Source organism: Micropterus salmoides, unplaced genomic scaffold, assembly GCF_014851395.1.
Source record: "Micropterus salmoides isolate LMB-PRFRI ecotype aquatic unplaced genomic scaffold, ASM1485139v1 Ms_hic_scaffold_8, whole genome shotgun sequence".
Lineage (NCBI taxonomy): Eukaryota > Metazoa > Chordata > Actinopteri > Centrarchiformes > Centrarchidae > Micropterus > Micropterus salmoides.
Window position 1 is genome coordinate 26,172,242 of NW_024044570.1, and position 15,388 is coordinate 26,187,629.

General features: G+C 42.5%; 1 protein-coding gene across 2 annotated transcripts; it reads right to left on the reverse strand.

The window, feature by feature from the left end:
* Positions 1-4,325: 4,325 nt before the first annotated feature.
* si:ch73-62b13.1 (uncharacterized protein LOC100002270 homolog) lies at positions 4,326-14,582 on the reverse strand. Of its 2 annotated transcripts, none has more exons than XM_038706999.1 (3): positions 14,346-14,582; positions 9,906-10,077; positions 4,326-8,967 (listed from the first exon to the last, which is right to left on the reverse strand). In XM_038706999.1, the coding sequence occupies exons 1-3, from the start codon at positions 14,346-14,348 to the stop codon at positions 7,838-7,840; spliced, it is 1,305 nt and encodes a 434-aa protein (XP_038562927.1). In that variant the 5' UTR covers positions 14,349-14,582; the 3' UTR covers positions 4,326-7,837. The 2 variants fall into 2 exon arrangements, with proteins under 2 accessions (XP_038562927.1, XP_038562926.1); XM_038706998.1 differs by lacking the exon at positions 14,346-14,582 and adding an exon at positions 14,159-14,321.
* Positions 14,583-15,388: the final 806 nt, after the last annotated feature.

A 15,388-nucleotide genomic window follows, 5' to 3' on the forward strand; every position in this document is an offset into this window, starting at 1 on the left:
CCTCTGTCTGTTTAAAATTATTTTGCCATGTTAGGGACGTTTCTGGACATCAGCCTTTGGGCAGCGAGCAGGTTGGCTGTATCTCCAGCACTGGCACAGTGCTAAATGAAGTGTGGAGATAGGTCTGCCTATGCAAGACAATGGATGTATAAAGAGCTGCAGGTCTGTGTGTCTGTTTGATGGAGGGTGGGGCTGAGCAACATGCTTTACCTGCAGGGTTTTTGAGGAGGTGTGGCTGTGTTTATTTGTGCTTTAGAATGTAACCGCAGTGAAACAATCAGAAAATAATGTTTCATTTCTCTGATTCACTGTTTTGTTGCCACTCCCTCTCTTCATTTACTTTCTAGCTCGCTCAACCACTGCTGTTCTCCCTCTCTCTTGCTCAGTGGTTGTCCACCTTTTTAGGGCCAGCGCCCCCCTATCCATTATCTAGGTCCCTTACCACCCCCCATCAAAAAAGATGTTGGCTATTTGCCCTGAATATTGTTATTAATATTATTGTTACTGATTTATTACTTTCCAAGAGAAATAGAAAGCTATGTAAATAGTAATTATATTTATTTAAAAAGAACCTGTCCTCCTAGAACATGTGTGTGAACTCAGATACTGGAGGTGGCACTTAATAACTGGGGGGTCTGGGGGTCCACCCCCAGAGGATATTGAGCATTAAAGACTTAATTTCCTGCATTCTGGTGAAAATTTCAGCTCCCATTTCTGACTTTTCTGCACCAATTTCTGATGGACATGTTTTTATTTCTATAAAGGAAACACAAAATACAGGTGACAATTAAAAATATGTAAATATAATGAAATATAATGCAGTAGGCTCTCAGGCTTCTTATTTGCTTTTAAAAAAGTTTCTCCTGTAGATCAACTTATTTAATATCATCCCTGCTGAGACAACAAAGAAATAATTTAATCTTCCCTTCTCTTTTGTGTTTTGTTTGGGTAAGTAAACTCTTTAAATGTGATTGTGGCACCTTTTCACCAAAACGAAACTAATCGACAACAAAGTGCAGCTCACAGTCCCGAACGGAGCAAGGCTGCGCCTCCGTTTTTGACATTACATTTTTATAGTTAAAAGTCTACAAGTCATGTTACTGCTTGGGCACAAACTGGTTGTGAAACACAGTGCGAGGTGGGTCCACTTCACGGCACTTGCTGGCGTACCAGGTGCTGGATGCTGGATGAAGTAGCTTTCAGGGGAAGTCTGACAGCGGAATATCCCTCTTATAAATGTGTAACCACTGCAACAAGGCGTTCACAGTGTATTCTTCAGATAAATGAACGCTTTACCACAATAAAACCAAGAAGGAGGACGTCCATTTTCCAGAGTTTACACAGTAAACACCATGTGGGTGAAATTTTACAGATGATCCTCTGACTTCCCGTTCCCATGCAGGCAGCATGGAGCTGCGACACAAGCAGCTGACAGAAACACTGAAAATAAGAAGACTTATGATACACACCATCTCTTCTAGTTGCAGTGGAGTAAACTGGCAGGTTTTAATGTTGCAGGCCACAGTAGTTGAAAGTTTAAACTCTTATTGTTGTGATTATTTTGTGTAAACTTGCCTTAAAACTTTCACCTCGCCCCCCCAAGAGCAGCTCAACGCCCCCCTTTCCAAAATATTGCTTCCAGCACCCCCCTTCATCTTCTGAACACACTCTGGTGGGCGGTACCGCCCCCACTGAGAAACACTGCTCTAGCTGGTTGAGCCTGGTAGGAGTGGACAACTTAAAACAGGATTTTTACTTGTATTTTTACACTCTGGTATCTGTAGCCTACTTTCACATAAAGCATTTGAGTATTTCTTCCACTACAGCCTTTCATTAGGATCAGTACAAAAAAGACTGTATTACAAACACACTGACTGTGAATATTAATTTATTTACCCACTGAGGAGCCTCAGAAGTAGCTGGTTGTTACTCGCCTCATGCTTGATGCTGTGTTATTTCTCATTTTCTCTCTCTGTAGATGAGCCCCTCTCCCTTACCGGAACTGCCATGACTGCTTCATTGTGCATCATGAAAAAAGCTCAAAATAGCCCCAGTATTTCACAAGCTATAAACGCTTTTTAAAATTAAACATTTCTAATATCTATTACCACAGATTGTAAAATGCCTAATTACCCATTGAAGTATCACAGCAATTAAGCAATCACCATATTCACTCATGGAGTGTGTTTTCCACCCTATAGGGCAATAATGGAAGACATCAATTGAGCATTTAATTATTGTAAAGATGTAAACCCATGATTTAGAACCTGCTGAGAACTGCAAGCCCAATAATACATGCGTATGGTGCTTTAAATGTATTGCTGTTGTTGAAGCTTATTCGCTGATATATGAAAAACTTGTTGAGATTCACTGGAGTCTTCTTAAACTGCAGTGTGTGTGATACTGCTGACGGTGCTCAAGTATGACGGGTGCCTGCTTGCATATACCTTGAGGAGCTCTACTGAATATGCAGCTCCTCCAGCTGGCCTTTTGATGTTCGTTGTGAAAGCCCCTTATTAGGATCAGTAGAAAACAAAATAAATAATCTGTGAGTGAACTCGTGCTGGAAACAAATGCCGGGGAGAGATGTCATAAAAATGCAACTTTCACCACAAAAGATATCACAGATGTGCTCAAGGAAACTTTGTGTAAAAAAAAAAGAGGCAAACATTTTCAGATGCTTTTAGACACAGAGAGAGCGAGCAGAACAGCAAAGGCAGAGGGGTAAAGATGGCTGATGAAGAGCAGGGGTGCAGATGGAGGGCTTGTGTGTGTCTTTGTGTGTATCTGTACTGTGCGCACGGGGGGGAAATAACAGTATCTGAATGATGGGTGTGACAAAGGCTGATGTCTACTCAGGGCCCTTGTGGCTCCAGTAATAAAGATAGTGTGGCTCAAAGTGGTTTCATTTTGCTTTAAAAGATCCTTAATCTCTCCATAAATGGCATCTTTGGCTCCCAGTAATGAGAGTGAAAAATGCAGACTGTTTGTGGCAGTGCCACTGGGATTTGACTGGTCGTGTCAATAGAGAAAAAGCTGCTGAGCTTAAATGTCAGGAGAGCTTGATGCAGTTCCCATCGTTTATTAAAAACATTTTATAAAACATTCAGATATGATCCATTGCTTGTACTTAGCTTGTGGAAATTACAGCCTGGTAGCTCTCAGCACCTAGGAGGCAGAGAGAAATTATAAATATTATCCGCTGTGAAAAGCTACAGTATCTTTTAGTGCAGATACAATATTGGAATACCCTTTTCCTGGTGATGTTTCTCTGGTCATCAACAGCACAAGTCATTTTAACTGGATTGTCAATGTGTGTTGTGTTGTGCTCCCGCCAAGCTCTGATCTTTTTTTTTTTTTTAAATCAATGCTTTCCAAAAACGAGGGCAATTTGTGGAGCTCACATAAAAAAAATTGTTCTCTGCTGCTGGGTGTCATATCTACACTGTAGCACATGAACATACAGGTTGATGTATGTTTATTTATACTCACATACATTAAGTTTGATCAAAGTATGCGATTATGTGTCAGCGTGACGGCTCATAATTTGTCGATCTTCATCTGCCCAAGGACCATAAAGAATCGACCATGGGATAATGAACCTGTATTACACACCTGAAGCTTAAGAAGCAACTTCAAGGACGTCTTACGACCTCCTTTGCTCACACATCTCATTATGGCCAGTGAATGGTTAAGGCTGGGGATTAAGGTGACAGAGCTTATTCGACCAACACTGCCACATCAGTGGAGCTGGAAGGTCAAGAGGGTGCAAAAAATATTGTTGGAAGCTGGTTCATATTGTGTTTCTGCTCCTTGATGCCTGTGACCCACAGTTGTATTGTTTTTCCCCCTATCTTTATTCAAGAGCATGGTCTTTCAATCTGAGAGAGCATGAGTCATTGCTTTCACATTCAGATTTTGTAACGCTTTCCTTCAAACCCTGCCCTTGCACTCAAATAGTCCCTTTGTTCTGCTGCTCAAACTGTATAGTCTATTTACCAGCCGAAAGAGACCATTGTTTTATGCTAAAATGTACAGTCTGGGGCCCCAGCATGTAGAAATTGCTGGATTCTTGCCATTTTTGCAATTTGTATAATAAGCATTAATTAGCATAATAACAGATAAGGTCAATATTTAAGCAACTGCTTGGCTGATTTGGACAATTTTTGAGTGGTTTGGGGGGTTATTGAGGAAGCAAAATGGCCTTTTAAACCAGAAGTGAACAATTTTAATGAATTTTGAGTCAATTTTGTGTCACAAATGCTAGCAGGGTAGCTGGATAACAAAGGCATGGACCCAGTAGCAGACATCTGAGGCAAAGCAGGTACAGTTCAGTGATTTATTTAAACGATGAAACAGGGACAAAAGGCTTACTGAGTGGTGGAGGTGAGGAGGCAAAGATAAAAAAACAGGAAGCAGTCCAATACAGGCAAACAAATCCAACAGGTAGAAGGCTAAGAACAAAATCTAAAATCCAGGCAAGGGTCATAACCACCAGCAGTTCAACAAGGCAAGCAAGTCCAAAGGGTACAGGCAAGGATCCAAGCGAAACACAAAAAACCACTGGGAGACAAACACTAGGAAAATGGCTGGAACGTACGTAAGTGAAAAGATACTGACGAACTGGCAGAGAGTGAGGGGAACAGATAAATTAAAAACCCTAGTGAGAAGGAGATAACGAGACACAGGTGAAACGATTAGGGAGGAGAAAATAATCAAAGCATATTTGGTGCAAGCATACAGTCTGAGCAGAGGCAGGGCAAATCTAAACACAAGCAGGGGCTATTTGAGTGCACAGGCAGCAGAAAAGCATTAAAAAATCTGAAAGTGAAATCAGTGCTCTCAAATTGAAAGACCATGCTCTTGAATAAAGATAAAGAGGGGGGAAAAAACATATATGTTTGGCTATTCCTGATGTGCACCATTTTGAAGCAAAGGAAACAATTAGAAGAAATCACGTGTCTGCTGTGTTTGAATCTAATAAACACAATATTCGTTGCTGCTGTATATGAATGTGATTTTTTATTGATCCCTGCAGGAAAACTCTCATTTTGCTTGCTGCAGCTCACAGTGTAGATGAGAGTACAGTCGTGGAGATTCTTGCCTTCTCAGGATTTGAACCTTAAACCTCTCTGCTTGAGGGTGATCTTCATTCTGCCAGCAAGCCTCCATCTTTACTGAAATGTAACATGCTATTTTACTTTATTGTGCTGAGCTTATGCTAAGAAAAATCTCTTAGATTTTGAAGTAAACCACTCCCTTTTTTCTGTTATCCATACACATGCAAATCACTGATGCAAGAGGATGATGCATAAAACAGAATAATAAAATAAAATAAAACTGAACATCTGAAAACAACATGGCTGATTCCAAAAACAGCAAAAAGAGGTAAGTCAACGTGTCGCCCTGCTTCCCAGGAGCTGTCAAGTGTAACAGATGTCAGCGTGGCCTCTGTCCAAATGACCACAAACCAATGTGGCTACTTAAACCTTTGGACATCTTTGCTTGAGCATGTTGTTTTGTTTCATTAATGTGTGAGCTCCTCTTGCATCTACTCTGACCTCTGACCTGTTTTATATGTCCAGCTATGAGAGTGTAGCCCAGGATGTTCTTCTGTTCCCCGAGGGTATGTGGAAAAATTGTGGACTAACTCAACGATTGTGATAAAATGGAAAATATTATTTGAAAAAGAAATTCATCCACATATTGAGTCAGCTGTAACATTCAGACTGTGTGAAAACTATTTAGCAAGAACACAGAGAAGTCTTAAGAGCTTAAAGTGATGTTGAAATAGTTAGCTCAAAGTATAACTGCTAAATCAGACAGCTAAGGACAATGGATAATGTTTAAAGGACTTTGTGGTGGGCATATGTCTAACAAAGGTTAGGGAGCCACTGGTGTAGATTAACAATGTGCTATTTTCCATTTCCCAATATCAGCATGCACCTCATATTTGTATTGTAAGTATTGATAAGACCTAAATTTGTCAGCACAATTAAGGAGACAGAAAGCGTTTGCCAGTATTGAGTGCAAAGAAATGGGTAATTAGCTGATGGCTGACTCAGGCCACTTGCAGCTTTGCGTGTCAGGGTGGGGATGGAAAAAACGATGAACCGCATCTCCACGGGTGTCATAAAGCTTTGCTTTATGGCCAGTTTGTGTAGCTGTGCAGATTAAGTTCAAAGAAAGACGGCCGCTCTTTTCTCCATGCATCTTAAATCCTTAGCTGGATCTGTAGATCAATTCTTTGGGCTGCGCTGAGATATCCCTGGTGTCAGCAGCTATAGGGCAGCTTTATAGGAAGGAGGACTGGGTGTCTAAAAATACTTTGTTAAAGGGACAATTTTACCTCAGATTTAATAATGCTCACAGAGCAGTGTGACTGTTCCACTCAAATTGCATACTTTCCTTCACTCTGGAGTGGCTTTCTTCAGCGGCATAACCATTAAAGCTCATAGCTCCCAGCGGGCTACAGTTGCAGCCTCCATAGGAAAATGCAATGCAAGCATTTGAAAGGCAAGAAAATCACAGTCAATCAATGGTTCGGCTATGATTCATGCTACGAGTTCTTCCTCAGAAACTACTTCAAGCATTTATCTCAAGAGAGCAGCTCTATGTGGAAATAAATGGGCTGGTGTCTGGAGATGGCACGCATCTTTTTTTCTGTTTAGACACAAAGACTAATTTCAAATGGTGGAACTGGCAAAGAACCTGCAGCTGTCTAATCTCTGACCATACTCCACTGCAGACCGCCGCTGAATGATCCTGGTATTACTCTTTTAGGTTCAAAGCTTACTCAAAATGAAACACAGTGTGAGCAGTGTGTTCAAAAACATATCTGTCACTACAGACACATCAAACGGATAGAAATTTGGCTGAAAGACAAACCAAATGAATTGTAAACCAAAGGGATTAGAAGAGAAAAGACAATGAATTTGCACCATTCTCTGTTTTTAGTACTAAAACTCAAACACTTATCTGCCTGCCTCTCAGGATTGAAGAAATAAAAAAACACATAAAAAAAACGTGGTTGCAAGAAGATTTCAGTAGCGTGGTAGACATGTATTACTTACATATGAATAATTTATTTTAAAAAGTCTAAAAAATATAAACGGTATAGTTACACTGACAAAAATGTCCAAACACATCCAGTACATAACATTTGCGCACTTGCATTGTAACAGTTTTTACAGTATTTGTAAATAAGCGTTTTTAGTAAAGAAAAAACATTTAGTCTCATATTCTCAACATCTTCACGTAGAAATTAGAGCTGCTGTACTCTGCAGAAGATTGCACCGGTGAAGATTTTCTACCTACGACGTGACATTTTAATCCTTTTCTTAGATGCATTAGAGATGCTTGGAGGGCAAGCCCTATAATTTCTATTCTTTTCATTTTTTTTTTTAACTAATAAATCCCCCTCGCTTCCTGTGTGTCTCACTGACATCACTTTTTGTCTGATTAAAGGTCAGATTAACTCTGAAATGGTACCTGGACTCTTTCAAGTGTCTTTTGAAATGATGAGAAAACTGAATGATGAAAAAAAAAACAGCATGATAACCTAGTGATCATTTCAGGATGCTGTGTTTTGCTCTACAGGTACAAGAAGAGTTTTTCATCAACAAATACAGCAGTATTGACTAGCAACTCACACGCTTGAAATTTGGCACTTAATATCTTTAACAAAACAATAAAAAATTAAAATACAAGTGATATTAAATTACTTTAGGCATTATTACAAATTAAGATTAATTACATTCATTTTATCAGCATCATGACAGAGAGGAAAGTCAGCAGAAATGAATATGACAGATTTTTTTAAAAACCTTTACCAAATCTACCATGTGACTGGTTGAAAGGTTCTGTGTTCCACCAAACTCTGGGACAAGTTTCTGAGTTCAGTTGCAGAGTGAACCTGCTTGTATCCCAGAAGAGCCAGAGTGTCATTGCACAGATTCTGCACAGTCCTCACAATGTCAAATCCGAGACGTAGCCTCCAGCTCTCTGCTGTGGCTCTGGAGTCTCTTGTGGTGGAGTACCTGTAGTTCCACTCAGACGGAGACGAAGCGTTACTGTTGGTGTTCTTTGCAATCCACATCCGCACACTGTCCTCCATCTCCAGCCCCATAAATCTATAGATCTCAGTGGCCTTGTCCTTCGGGTTGAACGCCAGGTCCTCGTACCGCACCAGCAGGTAGCGTCCCCGCAGCCATGCCGGTCTTTGCAGGCCTGTTTCTGCAGAGGCCACCATGTCCTTACAGGTGCTGGTGATCTGCGACAGGTCCACATATCGAGGCTGCCGTCCTGTCACGTTCCATATTTTCCAGGCACGGAACTGGTCTGAAAACGCCATCATGCGTGAGGCAAGGATGGCTCTGGGGTCTCTCACCAGGTGAATGATCTTCAGGTCCAGACGTGGATCTTCTGTCAGGGTCCGCAGGTCCCCCACCTCAGGGACCCGCACAGTCTTTATGGCTACGTGTCCTCTTGACAGACATGACATAGAGGCTAAGGTGAGGTTGAGGGCCCCACACTTCTTAGGACACCAGGTTTCATCAGGCGGATCGGACGCCGCTACATCTCCTCCTTCCATGCACACGGGACGGGAACAAAGGGCGTGGCTGGAGCTTCTGCGGAAGAAGGAGTTTGTGACATGGTCCTGGGGCTCTGGACGGATGTAATTCTCCATGAAGTGAAGGTCACAGGTGTACAGATTGAGGAGGAGGTCCCTGTATGCTCCGAGTAAGGCCCTGCGATCCAGGGTGCGACGCAGCCTGCTGCTGGAGTTGGTGAAGGCTTGCTGGACATGATAGAGAGGTTCAAACACATAGAATATCCCTGGGTGCTGGTTGAGGAGCTGCCCGGTGAAGGAGGAGCCGCTGCGCGTGGTGGCAAACAGCAGGATGTGCTTGCGAGGCGACTCGTCGAGCATCCAACTGTCTTCGCACAAAGCTCTCCACCTGGAGTCTTAAAGAAAGAAACAAAAAAGTCAAATGCTTTACATTCAACTCATATGATCTGATTCTGACGTCAAATGGATCACGTTTTCTAAGAACAGGCTAAACAACAGCTTTGAATAACACGTTACACAACCTGCTTAAGCAGTTTCCTACTTTCAAATTCTGGTGAAAAAGGAGGAATCAAACTAATTTCACAGGAGTTACTTCAGCTCATAAAAGTGAAAGTGAGTCAGTTTTCGACATAACTCCAAGCCAAGAGAAAGTGAACTACTGAATCAAGCCAATAAAGCCTAAATAATTTAGAGGGTAAACATGCATGAGTAAGTAGCTTGTCTGCCGGTGGTTACCGAGGGGGTTTATGAAATGGCGGATCTCTAAATATAGCACAAATAGCTAACGTGTAATTACTGCTGATGAGGAGTTGATTGCAAAGTGGATGTTACTTTTGTACGCAGGAGCGCGGCGGCGGCAAGCCACAGCTGTGCTGTGAGGGGGGATTAATGGAGATAAATTGGAGGATAATTGTAAAACGAATCACACATATTTCATTTCTCTACCCTTCATACTTCTTAGGAATTCCCTCATTTAATGATCTGCTTTTCTTTTTCTTTTGCTTCAGTCACACTGTGTTGCCACAGCTTGATTCTTGATTCTTTCTGAGCTAAATCTCTTTGCATGAGGCTTTCCTCCAAACTGATAATACTAATATTATCGATATTACTAACATTACCAATCAGGTGTTGAATGTGTGTCGGTGCATGCCCTCTGCCGGTGCTGTACAACCAAAGTCTGTAACAATACACATACATCTCAAGGTATTTGTGTTACTTATGCAATAAATATAAGCATACATCTGTACACTGCAGCAGCTATACATGCTATGTCTTCTTGTAGCGAGGCAGTACAGTGAATGTGGGACAATCTTGACTGGCTGTCGAGGCGTACCTCTGTGGTGTCTGGTCTGGCAGCGGTAAGCTCCCTGACAGGGTCCAGACAGCGAGTCCCTCAGGGTGCGGATGGCCGTGTACTGGACCCCCAGAGACGCACAGACCAGCAGCAGCACCGTCTTCCAGGAGCACTCCATCCTGCCCCCCCCTCTGGCTCTACATCCTTCACGCTGACGCCGCCAGGGAGGCACAGAGACAAACACAATGAGATTTCATTTTGATGCATTTTTTCAGTTTCATACATGTGCATCTCCCACTCATTTAAGCCTACAGCCCTCTACTGATGGCCAGTGAGCAGCTCTTACTGGTGCAGTTAGGACTCTTTCTCAAGGGCGCTTAGACAGCAGAGGGTAAAATATTTTCCATTAAGATTTCCCATCCAGATCTCCCTCGCAGAATGTGAACCTTCTTCCTACAATTTCAGTAGCAACAGTGTTTTCTACTGATATAATATAATAATAGTTAAACATTCTGGGAAATATCCTTATTTGTTTTCTTGCTGAGAGTTAGATGAAAAGATACCACTCATGTCTTTATGGTTAATATGACAGCAGTCAGTTAGCTTAGCTTAGCCAGGGACCAGGGACAGGGGGAAACAGCTAGCCTGGAACTGTCCAAAGGCCACAACACGAAAGGCATCCTACCTCTAAAGCTCACTAAATACAACGTTATATCTCTTTTCTTTCACCATACTGAAAGAAAAGCGTCAAAGTGACAGTTTGTGTTTATATTGGGGAGTTAAGAGGCGTTGCTAGACAGGTCTGTATGTGTTTTGGTTGCTGTCCAGCCTTTGTGTCTGAATACTGTTGAATGAATGAATGAAATACAACTATTTATTACGTTTGATAAAGACAGGCGACTGTGTGTATAAAGTGCAGCTCGGAAAAGACAACCACATCAGGCGTGAACATGCATTCTTATGCGCATGCACAAAATTAAACTTTCGCATTCCAGCAGCAACCTCTGCACAGACCAGTCAATATCACACACGGATGTGATGGCACTGCTCATAGGCGCATAGCATTAAAACTCTAGACTAATGCAAGATGGAAAGCAGTAGATTCACATTGATTAGCGGGGCAGGCTGGCAAATATATGGACATCTCTCAGTAAATAGTGAACATCACGCATTCAGTCAAGCCATTGTGAATGGGCCTGATGCAGCTGATAGCATTTATATCTAGCAAGTATTGTTATCTATAATTTACAGGTGCTTAAGTTTGTCAGTAGAGTTGATGCCAGATCTTAAGCCAGTACAAGCACAGTTGATCAATGTTCAGCCTCAACCACTACGAGCACAGAGAGATATGTACAGCCAGCATCAGATACAAGCATCTCAGACCCTAATGGAACAGTTGCTACTCCACCAAATGACCCAGCAGATTGGCCCCCAGTCTTAACAGACTTTATGAGGATTGAGTTTGTGTGCAGCGGTCCATCCAAACCAGCAATGGATTTTTCATTCAGGATTATTACAAAGATAGACTGTTCTAAAGAGGGAGGATTGTAGTGAGAGCAAGTTTTGTTACCTTTGGACAGAGCCAGGCTTGCTGTGTCCTAGCAAGGCAGGCCACTAAACAAGAGTATTTATCAAACATTAAATGTCAAACTATTTATTAAAAGAACATATGCAGTGTTTCTTTAAAAAACACAGATTCAAGAAAAGGTTGCTCTCTCTCTCTCTCTCCAAGCAGAGGAAACAGACAGCACCTTTTAACATTTCCAACGTAAGAAGCTTAAATGCTTTGAATAAACAGTTTAAAGGTTTGGGATTTGTCTCCTAAAGGATCCAAAGATTTGTTCTGCAGGAAAACACGACTCAAAGGTCAGACTTTTGGAAATGGTGGCAGCAATGTCACTATCTATAATAGCTCCACTATTCAGGATACCGTGCACAAGCTTGCATAATTGCATTTCATTTTTGCTTTCCTCTCTTCTGGGTAATTAAGCCTCTAAGCCCAGCAGAGAGTTACATACCCAGATAAATATAGCTGTCTTCACATGAGTGGATAAGTTTCCTTTGTACACTTCCGAGTTCTTTGCCACTGGGCATGAAAGAGCAAAGGGAGATGTGATTTTCCAAATGGATTTTTAGAAAAAAAAAGGTGCTGCCATCCATTTGTCCCTGCATGCACCAAACTGATGGTAGGTAATCGCATGAGATCCTGGGTGCAAATTGTGTCTCCATCACTCAAAAAGTGGCTGCGTGGAGGCAATCATCATCAAAACCACAGGTAAATATACATCGTATTACTGACAAAAATAAATATCACCTTCCTGTTTGCTTCCTCACCCTCTTTCTGTCACTCTGTCTCTCTCCAGTCTGCCTCTTGTTCATTAATGATGTTTATGTGTCCCTGGTAGACCCATGTCCTCAGGAATGTATCACACTGAGCTGAGATCGGCTTTTGATGTTCCATTAATCACAAACAGTGCAAAACCAAAGACATTTACTCCGTGGGTGAGGGGAAAAGAAATCGAGCTGAAATCATGAGCCATTCTGTTTGAAAAAACAGCATTTGCAGAATTAACTCATCCGGGGGAGAAACTTTGTTTCTTTCTGGCAGCAGACAGGATGACAGAAACAGGGACACTGTAATGTTTGTCTCGTGTTTCTGAACAACTTTAAAGCTGCTTGTTTTGTTTATGCGTTTGTTAAAGGACAAGAGAGATGGATGAAAAGGCAGAGAAATATAAGCACGAATGACTGCAGATAATTGGAGACTTTGACCAAGCTTCTTACCATCTCTGACACTTAAGAAAAATAGAAAATTGACAGTCCTGCCATCCATACCCTACATGTATTGCACAGCTGGCTGACCAAGGCACATCATTTGATTCCTCAGTGACAGGTTTTGTTTTCCTTTCCAGTCGTGATCAGGGCTCAGTGCTCCTCTGCTACACACCCTGCCGCCCTCTGGAGAATGAAGACAGATGCTCCAATGGATTAAAGCAATTTGATTTGCAAGTCCTCCTTTCTCCCTGGCTTATAACTCCTCCCACATGGGGACTCACGCCAGGAATAATAGACACTCTGTCAACAGTTGGAAGGTGACTGTGAGCTTTAGATGGTCTCAGCTTTTGTATCCCTCATACAATAACAGTGCTTATAGGAGTTAAAAACCTCAGGGACAGGATCAACCAAAGATTACACTGTGCGGTGCACGCACCTCTGGCAGATTTGACTTGTAAATTCAGTGAGCACAAGTGTTACTGCTGGTGAGATAACATAGCTAGCAGCAAAAGTGTTGGAGATAATGACTTTTGTGCATGGTGCAGGAAAGGCAGTTGTCTCTGTGGAGAATAAAGGCAACAAATGAGGTTAGTGATGAGGGTGGGACTGAGAGACTTGCGATGCAAGTGATTGAGGGATGTGACAGTGCCAAAGATTTTTCTATTAAGGCACCTCAGTGTGCTCACAGATCCTCTGAGTGAGGCTGTTTATTGGCAAGGCCTGATGATCAATCCTGCGAAAACAGAGAGTCGAGCAACAGTATCGCAACAAAGAGCATCACGCTTCCAGTTAGCTCTGTTCCCCATCCATCTTTCTCGTTCTCTCTCTAAAACAACACTACACACACACAGTACCACCGTCGGAGAGCACAGCGCTGCAGCGCGCAGTGGAGTTGCATCTGGCCCCGGGTAACAGAGGAGAGAAGATGAATCTTGTCCTACATGATTCCCCCAGCACACACATGCGCGCGCGCGCGAGTAAATGCACTGAGACGAGAGGAAGGAAGAATGAAGGAAAAGGTCAGCACTTCATCTGATCTTGTCCGTGGTGAATATGTTTCCTTTAAAGGATGCCCTGTAAGTTGTTGTCACTGACTGTTTAGTTCATTCACAGAGAGAAAAAGTGCGCGTTGTTAAAGTGAGAAAATAATGTAAAGTTTAGTGATGATGAAATGAAGGAATGGACGATGAAATGGGTGGATTAGGAATAAGAGACCCGCAACTTCTGAACTAAATCTACACGATACAGTAGTGCGAGTCTTAGTGGCACTAACAGCGATGGAGAGCGTAAATTAGCATCCTTTATACTGTAAAATTTCCAATAGAAATAATAGAATAATAATAGAAATTCAATCTAAAACACATCGGGGTTATCACTTAACAAACAACAGTATTATTCTTTTAATAATGTTAGGATAATAAAATTAACAGATTGGATCACCACAAAACAAAGCCAATGCGAAGTAGCTTATTATAGTAAAACCACAGCCGATAAAAGTAAGGTCACTATAAACTCACCATTGAGTACCGCGGGCGCACTTTAAGTAGCTGTGAGGAGAAATCGTTGGCACATTTACTGATTTTCCTCCTCATCTTCTCACTGCTATGATACTCTTTGTCAGATCAGAGCATCTTGTTTGTTAGATAACAGCTCGCTGCGCGTAAAATGCACAACAGGATGAAAAACACATTTGTGTTGCCTTACCATGGACGCGCTCGATCAGATAGGATTTCTCTGTCCGGTCCAGTCGTCTGCGCTGCATTTGTAAAAGTAGGAGTGTGTGTGTGTGTGTGTGTGTGTGTGTGTGTGTGTGTGTGTGTGCGTGCGAGCGAGAGAGAAAGAGAGAGCCGAGCGCTGCCGCCGGTGTCCAGAGCCGAAGTGGATTCAGAGTTGGAGATGCGCCATGTATGGAGAGCAGCGAGAGGCTGAATGAGGATGCATGTCTCACCCCTCCAGAGACCACACAGGCTACTGGAGCCGAGTCTCTAGACTGGATGCAAGATTGCCGTGCCGTGCATCACACCTTGATGCCATAGGGTACGTTTTATTGCGTCTTGGGAATGCATGCGATCTTAACAGGCAGTAAACAGAACTTACACGGTGAGATATCACTAAGTAAAATTTTGTGTTGCCATCTTAATTTAATTTGTTTTACACTGCATGAGAGGACCAGAAATGTCTCATATTTTATAGAGGCAGGTTTCATCAGCTCCAGCCAGGCATCAACAATCGCTTCAGCATCCCACCATGAACATCAGTGTCATCCCCCCTCTCTCTGTCACTGTTATGTTCTCTGCAGGGATTCTCACTATACCCACAAATGGAGCCCCCCCCCCCCCCCCCCCCACACACACACACAACTCTCCCATGACCTCTATTTTTCCTCATTCCAGTGAGGATGACTGCTATCATGAGATGTGTGGCCCTTTCCTCACTCTGCTGCTGGCTCCCTGGTGTGAAAGGATGGGTGCCATATCATTGCCCCCAGGGGGGTCACCGTGGAGTCAGATTTAGCCAGTGACAGCTCCATTACTCCTTGGAATGGGGGTCGATTCTGTTTGCGGTCTTATCTCCAGCTGTGGCTAAAGTGTGTCTTTACTGTGATTCACAGCAGAGATTGGTGGAATAATGTTGCTGTCTTTGCTGCATCTCAGTTCTCACTTGCATACTGTCTGCTGCTGGATGAAATTCCAAAGCATCGGGAGCCTTAAACCTCCTATCTGTGGGGGATTAGTTGTTCCAACTTT

Excerpts from the sequence above, each read along its gene's own strand:
- si:ch73-62b13.1 (XM_038706998.1), bottom strand. The coding sequence starts at position 14,233 with ATGAGGAGGAAAATCAGTAAATGTGCCAACGATTTCTCCTCACAGCTA. Across the intron at positions 10,078-14,158 it reads TGCGCCCGCGGTACTCAATG|CGTGAAGGATGTAGAGCCAG; the intron begins GTGAGTTTATAG and ends TGGCGGCGTCAG. Across the intron at positions 8,968-9,905 it reads CCAGACCAGACACCACAGAG|ACTCCAGGTGGAGAGCTTTG; the intron begins GTACGCCTCGAC and ends TCTTTCTTTAAG.